This window comes from Anopheles aquasalis, chromosome 3 (genome assembly GCF_943734665.1).
Source record: "Anopheles aquasalis chromosome 3, idAnoAquaMG_Q_19, whole genome shotgun sequence".
In the NCBI taxonomy this organism is placed as follows: domain Eukaryota; kingdom Metazoa; phylum Arthropoda; class Insecta; order Diptera; family Culicidae; genus Anopheles; species Anopheles aquasalis.
In genome coordinates, this window is record NC_064878.1 from 4,385,001 (window position 1) to 4,400,977 (window position 15,977).

At 51.4% G+C, this 15,977-nt stretch overlaps 3 protein-coding genes across 4 annotated transcripts in view; 1 reads left to right on the forward strand and 2 right to left on the reverse strand.

Annotated features, from left to right (window-relative positions):
- The window catches only part of LOC126575713 (synaptojanin-1), a 9,803-nt gene extending 7,638 nt beyond the window's left edge, over positions 1-2,165 (reverse strand). Inside the window, exon 1 of the mRNA XM_050236552.1 lies at positions 1,940-2,165. The gene's annotated coding sequence lies outside the window, so the exon portion shown is untranslated. The remainder of the gene's footprint in view (positions 1-1,939) is intronic.
- Positions 2,166-2,404: 239 nt separating this feature from the next.
- On the reverse strand, positions 2,405-9,964 carry LOC126579078 (uncharacterized). Its single transcript, XM_050242341.1, has 4 exons — positions 8,784-9,964; positions 7,328-8,699; positions 4,258-5,192; positions 2,405-3,914 (listed from the first exon to the last, which is right to left on the reverse strand). Exons 1-4 carry the CDS (start codon positions 9,821-9,823, stop codon positions 2,681-2,683), a joined length of 4,581 nt encoding a protein of 1,526 aa, XP_050098298.1. The 5' UTR covers positions 9,824-9,964; the 3' UTR covers positions 2,405-2,680.
- On the forward strand, positions 6,556-7,311 carry LOC126575724 (protein aveugle). Of its 2 annotated transcripts, none has more exons than XM_050236568.1 (4): positions 6,556-6,701; positions 6,772-6,891; positions 6,966-7,152; positions 7,222-7,311. In XM_050236568.1, exons 1-3 carry the CDS (start codon positions 6,666-6,668, stop codon positions 7,146-7,148), a joined length of 339 nt encoding a protein of 112 aa, XP_050092525.1. In that variant the 5' UTR covers positions 6,556-6,665; the 3' UTR covers positions 7,149-7,152; positions 7,222-7,311. The 2 variants fall into 2 exon arrangements, with proteins under 2 accessions (XP_050092525.1, XP_050092526.1); XM_050236569.1 differs by having other exon boundaries at positions 6,775-6,891.
- Positions 9,965-15,977: the final 6,013 nt, after the last annotated feature.

Genomic DNA, 15,977 nt, shown 5'->3' on the forward strand with positions numbered 1-15,977 from the left:
AATTCCCACCACCATCATCATCATCATCGTTGCCATCGAGGTGGTGGTGGTGGAAGGAGCAACATTCTCGCGGTTTGCTTTCGGTTTCCTCTACGCTCTACGCTTCTTCGCGCTGGATCTACGCTGGTGTCTGCCTGAAAACACCCTTTACCCATCCCATTCACAACACCCCGGGATCGGTGGTAATACAAATAACGAGGCCCCGGAGAGCTTCTCCACAGACCCATCATCATCATCATCATCATCATCATCATGCTCGTGTTTCCTCCAGCTGTGTGTGTCCTGAGCACGGGGCCATACACAGGTTTTTATCCCACGCGGTCACGGGGTGCACTAGTCGGTCAAGAGAACTCTTACCCCCTCCCCCCCCCCCCCCCCCCCCCCCCCAAGACGGTCGCAACCTTCTTGTAACGCTTCGCCGAAGGTGAGAGAAACTCCATCCGACTCCCATCCGAGTGCTTTGGGGCTTCGTCGGCAGTCGCATGCATGCTTGAAAGTATACATTCCACAACGCTATCGTCGGTTCTGGTCGCCGGTTTGCCCGGTGATATTTATGACCCTGTGAAGGCTGACTTTTTCTTGCGTTCTTGATATGATGAAGAATTGTGTGACTGGGATTTAACGGTGCAGCATGCAGCAGGTAAAGAGAGTGTTTTACAAAATTGTTCATGCACCTATGGTCAGTTTAACCGTTTATCGATGGCCTTGCGATAAAACATACGCATACGATTCCAGGGCATGTGGTAGTTTGGCTGTCGATTTGGCAAAATCCCAGAATAGGATTCATTATCTGACACGCAACTCCAACAGAGTGTGCAGCTGGCAGCATGCGCCCTCAGAGAGTTCAATCACGGAGATGGAACGCATTAATCGTTGCCTCCTTAATGGTCGATTCGGGGAGATTTGCTGACGTTGTACATCAACGCCAACAAGGACCTTGCCAGCAGTCGACCGGGGTGGTGCTGCGTGTATCTTCCCCATAGCGCGCGTTGCCTGGATGCGTGGATCATTTGCCTTTTGACCTTTTAATTGACGCTCGGTCTGGCATCGTAGTAAGCGTGGGATTGCCGCCGTCCGGGGCGGTGCGAATCCGCGAGAAAAACGAACGAATAATGTCACCTGGTGCTGCTCCTGCGCGGCATGATTTGTGTCGCTTCCGGCCACCACCATCACCACCGGAAAGTAAAAGTAATTAACTGGTAAATGAAAAGTTATGCCACTCGGGTGCTTTGGGAGCAACAGAAGATGGTAATGTGCTTTATGTTGCCGGATGTATACTGGAGATCATTTTGCATAACTTCAATTATCTTTGCTAATGTTGATGGTCAGGAAAAAACACATAATTCACACTAACTTGACACAAACACAGGAGCCACGGATATAATGCGTTCTCACATATGGTTACTAGCGGAAGGTGGACACAATTTTTTGCTCCACATTTTTTTTCTCTAATCATCAATATGTGCACACTCCGCGCGCACGCAAACAGCAACACACACTCACATACACTGGTGCACAAGGATAAACAATGGAAATCCTTTGTGGGGGCGGTCGGTTGTGGAACGACGAATGGGGTTTTTCTTCCACAATTTCACAACGCAGTTCACCGTGTCGACTTTGAGATTCCGTTGTCCATCGTTGGGGCCACTGTGGGCTACAATCTGTTTCTCCCCGAATCCCGATGGAATTCCCCCGCGTTCTTCCCACGTTCGACCAGGCTCTTGTGACGTAAGCAGTGCAGGAATGCAGACCACCGTAGGGGGAGTATGGGGTTGCTCACGATATCGACCCGTTGCCTTTCTCCATTTCTAAACGCTTCCTTTCCCTTTTCCAAGTTTGGATTTTTCCTCTGTACCGCGGCCCTTACTTAGTCACACGTACACGATGCCCCGCCACCGATAGGGCGATAAAAAGGTGGCAGCTGGCTAGTGAGGCTTACCCGAGAAATCCCGTCGAATTGTTGGAGGGTGGTGGAGTTCACAGCATCTCCCGTTTTTTTGGGCCCGGGGCGGAAGGACCCTCCCCAAGTCGACCAACCAAAAACCCACGCCTGGATGACTCCTGGAATCACAAACACTTGATTTTCGCACCACCCTCGCGGATCCTAGGACGAATCCCTTTATCACTCGCCGCACCTCGAGAAAAGAAGCACCCGTCGCGTGTTGTGGTCGCGGAGGTTTTGTTGTTTTTCTCTTCATCTTCTTCTTGTTCTTCTTCTTTCCCAAAAAAACCGCGCCACACGAAGCGACGTAAGTTTTCTTTGCAAGTGTGTTTTATTCTTTTCTCCCATAAAAAATATCCTAATTTTGTCACAAAAATCTACAAATTTTTTAATGCAATCTGGTTAATCAAATCTCAATAATTGAGCATTTATTTTTCGTTTACTCTAGATTGTACGCTTCGTGGAGCCCCGCTACGCATGAAGTTTGCGGAGGCCTTAAGAAAGCTGTCAAACGCTGGTTCTGCACCAAACCGATAGGGAGCGCTAGCGAACTAAATCAAATAACTCGTTATCGTGGTTTTATTGCCTTTTCTTAAGTACTTACGGTACGATGGGCACCGGATTGCCTTTACACTAATATTAAATTGTTTAAATTACACACAAATAAACACTTCCCCTTTTCTTAGATAAATCTTTGCATGATTTCCTATCATGAATATCATAAATGCCTCCTGTACTTTAGCCCTCCTCTGAGTCACTGATAATTTCGGTTTTCATATTTTCCTCATCCTCACTGCCGGGTGCAGCGGAGTGAGTCCCTTGCCGGTCCTCCTGGTTCACCGACGGTCGACGGTGCGGATCGTGGCGCACATCGGTGATTTGGATTTGTGAGCACTTCCCCGCATCCACGGGCTTCTCCTCAACTGCACCGACGGCTTCCAGTTCCGCGTTCATACCGACCAGCAGCTCGTTCAGATCACCGAGCGCCCGAAGCACCGAGTTGGCGACAGATTTTTCATTTTTGAACCGCTCCTTTTCGGCGGATAATCGGGTCCGGGTGATGGCCAGATTATCCCGCTGCAGTCCGACCAATTGGTTCAGTAGCGTCTTGAAACCACCCATTTTCGGTGGGAACCCGAGAGGAGCTCGCAGCGCTGCACCACCACCACCACCACCGGTACCACCGGTAACCGGTGCCGTTTTGGCTTGCAGAATGCGCGTCGCACCGGACGCGGTCGTCATGATGGTCGGTTTGGGTTGGATGGGCATGCCAGGGATGGAGGCCGCCGAAGTGCCACCGTAGAGCTGCGATGTGCCACCCGGTGCTATCAGCTGTTGCTTCGGTGCCGAACCATCCTTTGGCATCGTGTTGACCAGATAGAGTTTCATCGGTTGTCCGGCCACGGAACCGGGTGTGGTGCCGCTACCGATCGAGACGATCGGTTGTATTGAACCGGGGTTTGAACCGGGAGCTGCTGCCTTACCACCCTGGATGGTAACCGTTGGCTTGGTGTAGAGCTGTATCGGTTGCTTGAATCCCATGCCCGATGCTTGCGGTTTTAGCAGGAAATTCGTCGGAACAAGCGATATCTTGCTCTGGGTCGTTGTCGTTGCGGCCGCTCCTGAACGTCCGGCTTGGGTCGTTATTCCGCCGAGCGTTGGTGCAGCCGTGGCCGTCACTACCGTCGCTCCCGTACTGGCGTTGACGGTGGAGGTGGAGATGCTCACCTTACCACCGCCACTGTAGTTGATGATTTTGATCGTTCCCGGCACGGGAACGGCCTGGCTGCTGCTAGTGGATGCAGCCGATGCTGCGAATGTTACGCTGGACGATCTGCCCATCGTATTGGCCGCACTTGACTGTCCTTCTCCGGAACCTCCTCCACCGGCAGCAGCATTTGCGGCTGCCGCTGCTTTACTACTCGGTTTGTGGACTCTTTTGGTGCGTCGCCGGAAACGTGTCGATCGTTCGCTGCAAAGAGACAACGAGAGAGAGAGAGAGAGAGAACATATTTGTAGAGAGCTGGAACATTAGCACCACTTGTTGTCCCACGAGGGGTGGGCACACGAGTACACCACGAGCGAGCACGTGGCTGGTCGACTGGCGTTGTTGTTCCGGTGCACGTGGTGCCGCTAAGAACAGTTTGCGTCGACGCAAAAGGACCTTCGCTCACCACACTGAGAGTCAAGTGCCTCTCTCTCTCTCTCTCTTTTGCTGATGCTCTTTTCCATTTCGGGAGAACAACATGACGCCTGACGCCTGACGCCTGGCCAGAAAACCATGGCCCTGGCCCTGGCCCCGGTCCTGGACCTACCTTTTATCAGCCTCATCCATGCCGGAACTTTCATCATCCGTCTCGCTGCCACCGTCATGCTCAAAGTCCGGATCGTTCGGATCGTCCTCTTCCTCCATCTCCATCGGTTCGTCCTTCGGTATCAGCAGATTCGGTTCCCGCAGCTCCACCTGTTCCGCGTTCCGCATCAACATCTCAACCGCACGCAACTCCTTCTCCTCGTCACTTGCCAGCTCCAGCTTCACCCCGATCGAGTCCAGATGCCCTCCCGCGGGCTCACCCGAGGGGACGTCACTGCCGGATCCTCCATCGGCCGAGTAGCCGGGGCCTGAATCGCCCGTATCGCCGTGTCCTCGTGAACGCGAACCGCGGGTATCCTCACGGGCCGCCAGGATTCGCCGATTGTTCCCAAACACTGGCCGCGTCAGTATGTCGTCCATGGCCTGATAGTGCTTCCAGGACGTCTCGGACGCGACACCCGTTTCCAGGTCCTTCTTGATGCGATTGTAGAAACACTTGAGGTTCTTGATGCGCGTATTGATCTCCTCGGTCGACCGATTGTACCCGTACTCGCGCATCTTCTCCGCCAGCTTCGCAATGACCGGGTGCTTCTTGTGGGTGGTGATGAGCGTCCGCTGGACCTGCGGGTCACCCCAGAGCGAGATCAGCAGTTTCGTTTCCTCCGAGTCAAAGTTTGGGTTGCGGCAGTGCGTTTTCTTGAGACCGCCGACCGACCCAATCAGCACTTTGTTCGTCGAAACCCACATGTTGTACTTGGGGCGACGATTTCCACTCGCAGGCGAGGTCCCGGTACCGGAACCGGATGCTCCTTGCTGCTGCTGCTGCTGCTGGTGCTGATGCCGCGCTAGGCGCAATCGTTGGCGGGCTTGTATTTTCCGTTGCGTCAGAAAATTGCTTCCCAGATTTAACCGGAGACCGGTACCGCGCGGTGGAGGCATTCAAGATTCGCGAACGGCCAATTACGCCCCCCAAAAAGAAGGAAAACAGAAAGCCCTCCAATCCTTTTGTCGCACTTTCACTTACACCTCACTTTGGATTTTCACTTCGCTACAATCGAGCGGCGCGCTCGCTGATTTCCTCCAGAGAGTGACAGAGCGAGAGAGAGAGAGAGCGAGAGAGAGAGAGTGAGCGGAAAATCGATATCTCTCGATAGCGAGGGCTTCGGGAGGGGGAGGAGGCGAAGATGAGTCCTGAATGAGTGAGACGGTGGTGGCGGTGGAGAATTAAAGGGACCCCGGGGTGGTAAGCGCGACTGACGATATGATGTGTCCGGACCGGTATGCGTACGTTGACTGTACGTGGGACTCGTCCACCACCCAAACACAACCCCACCGTGTATCACCCGAGGAGGGTGGTGGTCCTGCCACGAGCACGCACGAGCAGGCCTAGAGAGCTGGTGGGTTTGCTAGGTGGTAAACTCGGTGCGCAAACCACGCGCATGCGCCTCGGAGGACCGAGAGAAGGGAAGGAGGGTGCAACCCCTAGCATACACCCTCGGGCTCGGGGTCTGCGATGCATGAGTCGGTGCGGTAGACGCGACGCGGACCAACTGCCTCTGCTAGGGAGACTCTGGGGCACGCGCAGTAAGGACCTGCAGTATGCGTGCGCTATGCAATCCTCCCTTTGTGCGCGCCTGTGTGTCTGTGTGTCTGTTTTTATGCTTGCGTCTGAGAGCATCCGAAAGGGACACACAGTTAGAGCGACCGAGCGAATATATCCTGCGAAAAAGGATATGCGGTGAGAGCGACCCTTGCCTCACGCACGTTCTATATTATCGATGATACAAAAATCACGATATAGCGATGATGTATAAGGGAAATGATAGAAAAACTAGCTTAAAGGGGATGATCATTAGAGCTACGGGGGACTGCGGCAGGATACGATAATTACCGTCACGAATGCTCGTCACCGCATTATTACCATGGATACCAGACGATGCAAACAGAAACCGTGGTCGCGACTTAGTAGCCACAGGCGCCAAATAAGTGGTTGACGAATGAAGAGATTAATTTTTCCTTTTTGCCTTTCCTCAAATAGTCTACTTTAGTTAGCTGCTTTCCTACTACATGCTTCCTAGATTAAACATTTCTGCTGATAAGTGATTTCTTTTTCTAAAGAGTTGCATAATGATTAGTATAATTTACGAACGATTATTTAGCGAACTTGCAGCAAACAGCAAACTAAATTTCTCTTTAAATCTAGCCCAGAAATGGATAAAAAAGGATAAAAAGCGAGGCTCTGGAAAAAAAAGGAAAAAAAGGGCGCTCTGGTGGTGAATGCTGGAACTAAAAACCACAACAAACACTTTCTGTTCGTTCCGTTCCGTTCGTTCGGTTCCGTAAAAATCGTCGAATTTCTTGAATTTCTCGATAAAACCGGTGAAAGCGGCCTCACGGAGTAACAGCGAAATGGTCGAGGAAACGGTGCCCGTCGCCAAAACAAAGGTATTTCCGTTCTGTGGCTGTTTGCTGCGAGTCTCCCACTTACACTCTTCACTGTGTTCCACTTTTCCAGCAGCCGAAGATGACGGCCAGGCCGAAACCGGTCTACATGTGGACTGTGGCCGATACGCTCAAGTGGCTCCGGAGGCACTGCACAGACCGGTGCGCCCAGTATCAGGAGCTGTTTCAACGGGTAAGTTGCCACCACGGGACCTCTGCCTGCACCAGCCCGTTAACCCGTCGTGTGTCGCTTTCCGATCGATGCAGAATGAAATAACGGGGCGAACGCTGCTCCGTATCACCGATGACTCACTGCACCGGATGGGCATACTGGACGAGAAGGACCGGGACGATATATTGCGCGAGATCATCAAGCAGCGGCTGAAGACGGATATCATGGAAATCCGTGATATGGAGCTGATGAACAACGTGTACCAGAATTGTATTTAAACGGGTAAATAGCTTTATTACTGCTGACTTCACTTTGGTAATTCTTATAAAAAAATCCACTTCCATACTCCAGGCGAATGTGCGATCGTTGCGATTGGAATATGTTTGATTAGTTTTGGAATAAAAGTAAGAAATGGAATGCAGGTAACGAAAAGAAAAGGAACAAATGGAATGGCTCAATGATCGTCATTGTCACTGATGACTTCCGTTTTCAATGGATCCTCCGTGGTGCTCGTGGCCGGTTGGGTCGCATTGCGTGTCATCATACGACGCTTCTTCGGCAACGGCGTACCGACGGTCTCATCGGCATTGTTAGGCTTGCTCGCGGTTACCACAAGCGGCGTCAATGCCGGTGGCGCCGGAAGTGGATGTTTCCCGATCGGTGCCGTAGCTGGCGTTGGTGATTCAATGGCCACTGATGTACTGGTAATGGTCGGCGTTGTGGCTGCCGGTGCTGCTGTAGGTTGCTTCGGATCGAGCGTGCTGACTTCCGGCGTCCGTGGTTCACTGGTGGCTGCAGATGCGGAAGCGCTGCTCTCCGGTTTTTTGCTTTCCACCGATTTTGTCTCCTTTGGTTGCACTGGCTCTCCTTCCTTGGTTGCTACCGTTTGCCTCGATTGCTGCAGATCTTGTCGCTGGTGCTTAAGCATGTTCGAGAAGAAGGTGCTCATATTCTGGATCATGCTGACGAACGACCCACCGAACTTGGTCTCAAACTCAAGCCGTTCCTTCTCGAGCGCCAACCGTTCCTGATTGAGGGCCAGGTTTTCCCGCTGAATCGTTACCAGCTGCGTGAGCAGTGCCTTGAATGGTGTGGCTGATTCACGCTCGGTTCCGGGCAGTCCCGGAGGACGACCGATGGGCATGTGCTTCGGCAGGGAATGCACTCCGGCGATGGTTGGCACTTTGTTCGGTGCCACATTCGCCGGTATGCTGATGATCTGCTGAGAAGCGCCGCTCGTCGATGCCAGCGACAGTGGTACCGTCGTCGTTCCCTGCTTCAACGTCGCGGTTGGCATCAGCTTGGGCAGGGTGGTCATATCACCGGCCGGTGTTAGTATCTGCTTGGTGGTACCATCCTTACCGACGGTATTGACGAGCAGAAGCTTCATCGGTGCTCCGGGGGTCGGTGCGCCCGTTCCAATGCCCATCGTGGTCGGCTTCACCGTCGATCCACCGACTGCCGTTGCTAGGCTGACCGTCGGTTTCGTAAAGATCTGAATCGGTGTGCTGAGGCTGCTGCTGGGCAGTGATGAAGGTGATTTGAGGAGCAAATTCGTTGGAACGACCGAAATTTTTCCCTGTTGCTGCTGCTGCTGCTGTGGTGGTGGTGCCGCTGCCATCGAAGTGCTCGGTTTTGCTCCGCTGCCGGAAGTTACATTCTCGATCACCAAACCGCTGGTCCCAGAACCTTTGCTAGTGACGATGCTGTCTGACGTCGAACTACCGCAGTTGCTGCCATTACCGGCGATCGTCTTCGAGCCGGTTGCCGAAGAATTGCCTTTGGATTGTGCTTTCAGTAAGATTTCATCCAATCCATCGTTGAATTCACTGCGTAACAGAGAGGGATAGGAGAGATAGGAAAGTAAATTAAATGCCGTACACAAAGCAACCCTAGACCGGCGGCCTACTTACTTTTCGACATCGAAATCACTACCATCGTCATCGTCATCCTCATCATCTTCCTCATCATCGTCCTCATCGTCGTCGTCATCGTCATCGTCTTCGTCATCCTGTCGGCAATCAGCATTCCCACCAGCTCTACCCTTGCGGACAGACACTGCTGCTGTTGACTCACTGCTCCTGCCAGCACCGGCGGCCTCACCGGCGTGGGTCGTTCTACCGTTGCTACGCGACGCAGCAGAGGGATAGGACTTTTTGGCGATGCCACTACCGCCACCTGCTCCCGATGAGGACGATGACGATGAAGCGGCCGCACTCGTTTCCTCCGGGAAGCTGGCATCGATCGTCAGCAGATCCTCTGCCCGTATCTCGCTCGGTTCATCGTCATCCCGGTTGCCGCCGCCGTCGTCGTCGTCGTCACTCATCAGCTCCAGCTTCACCGGAAGCGGCTCGTCCGATGGTAGCGGCGGTGGTTCCAGCTCCAAACTCTGCGTACTCCGCCCATCCTCGTCCAGCGAATCGTGGTCCGATTTCTTCCGGTTACCGAACACGGGCCGGCTGATAATCTCGTCCATATCGGCGTAATGCCGCCAGGTGGTTTGATTAATGAGGCCCGCTGCCATGTCCTTCTTGATGCGATTGTAGAAACACTTTAGGTTCTTGATGCGCGTATTGATCTCCTCGGTTGACCGGTTGTAACCGTGCTCTCGCATCTTGCGGGCCAGCTCCGCAATGACCGGGTGCTTTTTGTGCGTCGTAATGAGCGCCTTCTGGACGTGCGGGTCACCCCAGAGCGAGATGAGTAGTTTCGATTCGTCGTAGTCAAAGTTGGGATTGCGGCTGTTGGTGCGCCGTCCGCAGTAGCTGCTGTTGAGGATTTTGTTCGTCGAAATCCAGGGTTCGCGTGACCCGGTACCCAAATCGGTACCATCGTAGCTCGGAGACTGTCGCTTCAGGCTGAGCCGGTAGCTTGATTTAACGCCACCGCCTGCCGTAGCCACCTCACCACCGGCACCACCTCCGGTTGCCGGAGATGATACGGATGTGCTCATACCACTGCCGAGCGTTCAAACTGAACGGAACACAAAACCACTGGTCGCCCCGGATGCGCGCGTGTCGCAAGCACAAAAAATCGATAAACACACACTCACGCGTACACACGCGTACACAGGCCGTGTCCACCAGCGTGTGTCGTCACAGTTCGGTGCGGAAGAGCGAGCGAGCTCAGCTTGGTTAATGGGCGCGCACGTGAAAAAAAACTCCGATCCGTTCGATTGCAGCGCTACACGTGTTCTGGCGCGGCTCGCCGAGTCTCCGGTGCAGGTCCGATCCGGTTCAGCCGCACAGGCGCAGGATGGCGCATTCTCATCTCGCAGGACTCTCGCTTGCTTTCGGGCCGGGGGGAACTAACAAGGATTGCGCGAGAGCGAGAGCGCGAGCGTGAAAGGGAGCGAAAGAGAGAAAGCGAGAGAGAGCATGGAAGAGAAAGAGAGGGAGAGCACGGTGATTCGATTTAGGACTCGCAATGTGTGCGGTTGCTTTGTTTGCGTCACAGCCAACTCCGGCCGGAGCCGGCTTTGATAAGCAGCCTATTTTTTGTTTTTTTTTTCGAGGGGACGGGGGCGACAACATTTTTCGCAAGTGCATTGCAGGCTGGAGTGCACTGGCCACTGGGATGGAATCGAGGTTACATACTCGAAAATGCTTCGTTTTGCTGGCAGCTACTCTCAGGATGTGAGCTCAAAAAAGGACATCAGTTGCATCACCATCACACGCATACACACATAAAGAAGGGCACGAACCTAGACGCGCAACGACGCAGTTGGCAACCCGAAAACCCCTGGGTGGGGTGGAGGGGGGGGGGGGGGGGGAAAGCTGCTTTTCCTCCGTGAATATAGCGCTAAGCATAATCGAAGCAGTCTGCTGTGTATGTGTCGCTGAGCGCGAAGAGCGAACGGAGAGAACGAGTAAGACCACACGCTTGGTTTAGGAGAAGAGAAAAAAAAAACACAACCAAGAAGTAGCCAACCGGGTGTGGGGGTGGCTGGTGATTGCAGCAGAATGTCGCTGGATCGATAAACGCCGCGCTGAGCAAAAAGTGCAGGCTCTATATTTTGCTGGAGTTGGATTTGATTCGAATGCGAAGGCGAGATAAGCAGGCTACATACGCATTAATATTATTAAGCAATATTCTGGCTTACTTTAATGTATTTAGCGCGTCCAAAAAATTTAGTGTGACCAAAAAAGCGCCAAATAAATCAGAGTATCCTTGAGTAGTTTCCCTGTACTTAATAACATTGATATTTGGTTTGTTTTAATTCCTTCATAAGTTATTTTTTTTGCTTTAAAAAGTTAGGTAATGTGACGATAAAGTTAAGCTGTCTTCGAGGAAGAGAAGTAAACGATTTTGAGAGAAGTTATTTCGCTAATAATAATCAAAATAATGTCCTAAAAACAGTCCTTACGATTAGCGGGAAGGCTCTCGAATAAAAATGCAGCAAAATCGAGATCGAGCGAGCTCAAATTCGGCCAACAATTGAATCCCGGTGCGACATCTGCGATCGAATCACGGTTCGGCCAAATAATTCAGCGACTTAATGTGTCTCCCTAACGGCTCGGCACTCAGCCACATGGTCCCCTTCGAGCGGCACAAAAACCTCGACTCCTTTTCCATGCTCGTGCGCCCTTCTGGCAGGGTTTTGTTGCCGGATAGGGGACAAAGAACTTTGTGCAGACGGTGTGGCTTAAGAGTACTAGGCAGCATAGGCATAGGTACGGCTTCCCCAGAACCATCCCCTCGATGGTCGGTTTCCTGGTTCCAGGGCGTTTGAGCGAGTTTCCATCAACCCCGCGTGACGAATTTCTCCGTCTCCGCTGGTGTGCGTAGCGGCTCACCCCTTGCGGGTTGTTTTTCGTCACATTTTGCTCTGCGCATAGGCCAGCCAATGCTGGGGCGTGAGTCACGCGAGGTTCGTTTACCTGCACAATTTTCGTACTCAAGTTGAGGCCGCTTAAGTAGAACAGCGACACCGTTCGAAACGAGGGGATCTTGGATGCCTTCCTTCTAGGTTGCTTTGACTTATTTAGCGCATCAGCGGTCTCTACAGCATATATTTTCATTTAGTTACTGACACACGCTAAATAAAGTCAAAGTAACCTGTAATATTGTCATCGAATTTGTGCTCAAATCCATTGAGAAGTAGCAAGAAGTGTCCCTAAACGAATATCTTTTACTTCTATTTGTAGGCAGAAAAAGGATACGGCTTAGTATTTTCACACTTGTCATCGTATCGCTCTCATCCTGGCGGACTCCGCAGTGGTCCTCTTGTCAACCCTACCCTTTTTCGACCTCGCTCCAAGGGTCAAACATTTTCCCCGAACGCCTGATGGCTAGCCAGAACGGTGTATAGCCAGTACGCGAAAGTTGCGCAAGGTGTTGTGCGCAGAAGTGAACAAGGGAAAAATCGATAACAAACCTCGCAGCAAACCATGTGCACCCTCTCCGATGCTACCCACAACGCAGGTTCAGTTAAAATCGAAGCAATCGAGGGCGAATCGTCGTCGCTGTAGAATGGACTGCTTGGTGGTGGCTCCCGCAACTTATCGCAACCCCCTGAAAAGATAGCTGGCAAAACATGAAAAGCTGCGCCACTGGACGCTGGTGCGATGCCACCGTGTGTGGCCACGTGCGTCATCCGTCGCGTGTATCGCTCCCGTCGGATCCGGTGGCATCGCGCTGCCATTTGAAGGGTGTGAGAGTCGCGCAGGCGCACAACGTGGCCACCATCGTTCCTCTCCCGTAGATGCATGCGGCCGCAGCCGGCGAATGGTGCGAACAGGTTGGCAGGACACCGGGTGGTTTTGCTTAGACCTATACTGCGTCGATGCGCCTACTGTTCCCCCAAAAACTAATGTTACGGAAATTGGAAACGATGAGATCAGCGGTTGGTTACGTTTTTTTTTACAGGGACAAATCCCAAAGCGTCGCGGTGTGTTCGCGTTCCCTGTGCTTCGGTCCAAACAACGAAGCTAAACCTTCTCTGCGCATGCTTCTCGTCCAGGTCCACAGAAGAGGCAGAATCGGGCGCATCCACTCTACCTGCATCGATAACGCACCCTCGGGTCTGCAAGCGCCTCCACCTCGACGGGAGCGCGGTGTGGCAGCTTGCCAAAAAGGGGAACTCAAATCGTGGCACCATCAAAAGCACCGCGGCTCTGTAAAGGGACACCCTAGGCTTCCGCGTGGTGAGGGAGAGTTTTGCGATATGCTGCGTGCGAAAGGAAGCGATGCTCGTCCCAAATCTACAATCAGCTGGTGCTTCTCGGGAAAGGATTTCGATCGCACGCGACTCTCCGATGCTTTGTTGGCACAGTTTGCTTTCTTCTTTCCTCTTCACCACATCCCTCTCCTCTTCCGGCGACTGTCACTTTTATTGGAGATCGTGTTCCGGTGCAGCTGAAGGAAGAGTTGGCTTCGTCTCGTGTCCTGCAATTGCCGCTTGTGCTACTTACCATGTTTCACTCCCATTGCACGAATCCACCATTCGATGAAGCACACGTTTGCTGCACTATAGGACAGTAGAATGGATAGAATACTAATGCTTTGGCTCGTTCCACTTGGACTCCAAACTATCACCTGATCAGCTCTTCTCGTAGCACGTGGCATTACCATGTTTCTATGGAACGGTAACTAAACACCCTTTCGGGCCCCTTTCCATTCGAGCTGGGATGCTGACGACGCAAAAAAAAATGCGCGTGCGAAGATAACTGGCAAGAGGCTGCCACGCGCCAAACCTTGTTTGAACGCTCCGCCCCCCCACCGAACAGCCAATCCTGTAGCGCTTACTCCAAGGTTTCATCGAACTGTTGGCGCAACTGCTGGATGTTCTCGAAGATTCGATCGCGTGGAGACGAGCACATGAGCGCCCTAGGTTGCCCGTTTCAATTCCTGGAATTACACGGATCCATGGGTACGCAGTTTGCTCATGTTCTTCCATTGCTTAGCAACAAAACGTCTGGGGAACGCGTCTAGCCCAACCGATGATCGAAACCAGATGTTCGACTTTGGTATAAAATTGCGTCCCATGAGAGCTTATCAATCAGTTACTTTTCACAGTGTTCAGTGGTCTGAAGGATGAAGCAAAGTGTGAAGCTTACCTTGTTGACGTTGGTGCTGCTCTGCGCATATCGTGCCAAGGCTCAGGACGAGGAGACCTCCGATCCTGCAAATGATGCGGAATCTCCAGCGAATGAGAATGGCACCAACGTGGTAGAAATTAAAAGGGCTGGTCGCATGACCGGTCAAATCCAGTCCGCAATTGCAAACTATCCGTACATTGTTTCGGTAATAGTGACAGACGGAACAGGATATCCGAATTATAGAGTCGGCGCCATTATAAGCGACACCCAAGTCCTCACTGCGGCATCCGCTATCACAAATTTTATCACTGGAATCCGATCGGTAAGCAAAGAAATTAAATTGAAGAGACGTACAATAACTGATTCGCAACCACTTGACTTTACTTCATTCATTAGGTTACAATCCGTGCGGGCAGTGTTTACAAGGATCAGGGCGGATTCACTTTTCCCGTTGCCAAGAATGAAACTCATCCGCTTTATGATGATACGACTAAAGAGAACGATGTCGCTGTTCTAACGATAACGGGCAGCTTCAGTGGGAATGCAAATGTGGCACCTATTACGGTAGCGACGAGTGAGATCTCCTTTTCAACGGCAAATCCTACGACCTGTGTTGTTCTGGGATGGGGATCGGACCCTGCTTTTAACGATGTTACCATACTGAGTCAAGTTGATTACAAGCTCGCTTCCGATGCGACATGTATAGCGAAATTCGGTGGCACTATGCTTGCCTCGTGAGTATAATCTCGCATGGAAACCCCTTTGAATGGCAGATAGATATTATTTTTTCCCATTTTTCTGATTGCAGGCTCACATGCGCTGCATCCGTGTCAGGATATGTTTGCTACGATAGCATTGGTTTTCCGCTAGTGTGCAATAACCAGTTGTACGGCATTAATCCAGGCACAGATGTGTGCAAGGCAGGCGCCTTGAAATTTGCCAAGTTACCTGCCGCCAGTATCCAATCTTTCCTCGTGTCAACTGGTCCAGCAGCAGCTAGTCAACCGGCTCCACGAAAAAACTACGTGTCGTGTCCATGAAAAAATGGCTAAAAACACAAAACAAGTTAACCGCAGTGAGGGTGTCAGCTTGATGTTAACGATTAGCGTTTGCTGATCACCTGGCGGTGTGACAACGGAATAAACCCGGCCATGCAAGCAATCCAGGCAAGTGTTCCCTCCCTCGATGGCTGTAGATCACGCATTTCATCCGAAAACTGCTACAACGCTGTAAAACAGGAAAACCAAACGGTGGAAGGCAAGCAGGAAACGGCGCGCGCGAATGAGTCAATGATAGATAGATAGAACAAGCAGATAGCGGGTGTAGGAAGGATGGAGAGATGTGTTTGGCACACATGGCTTATTGTTGAGGACCCCGTGGTTGAGGTCCACGTGGTTCCTGATGATCCTTGCGATCCTGGATCACGTGCCGAACCGGTCTTCCGCACCTTTTTGTGGTGGGTCTGGTGACTTTCCCCAAAGAACTGAAGAGAACTGTTGAATACTGATGCAAGTTATTGCTTAATATGCTATTTATCACAAAAAATAAAGTTAAATGGTTACGTTTTATGGCAGAATCGCAAAAAGCATCACTTTTTCAACTTCAAAAATCTGCCAAAAATCGAATAATTGGAAAGTTAACAAAAACTCTCCGGGGCTACCTAGATAAACTTATAATCTTTCTAACGAACATCGATTTGTATAATTAAAATGACCCGTCATGATGCTACGATGGGCACCAGAAAAAGTACCTTTGTGACGACACGCCTACCAAAAATTTGATGCCACGGATTGATTTTTCAATGAATGTTGCTCAAAACAATACCAAATATTCTTCAAAAGTTGTAGAATAATATGCCATTTATTTGAAAAAATAAAGTAGAATGGTTATGTCACAAAAAATCGTCAAAAACGGGCCTTTTTTTGGCACAAGCACGATCACTTAAAGGATCAAAATACGAAGGTTATGACAATGTAAATGTTCGGGAAGCATCTGTAATTTCATCTATAATTTTTTTCTTGATGTCCTAGTGAACTTATTAACTTAATTACAACGTTTTCTAAGTAT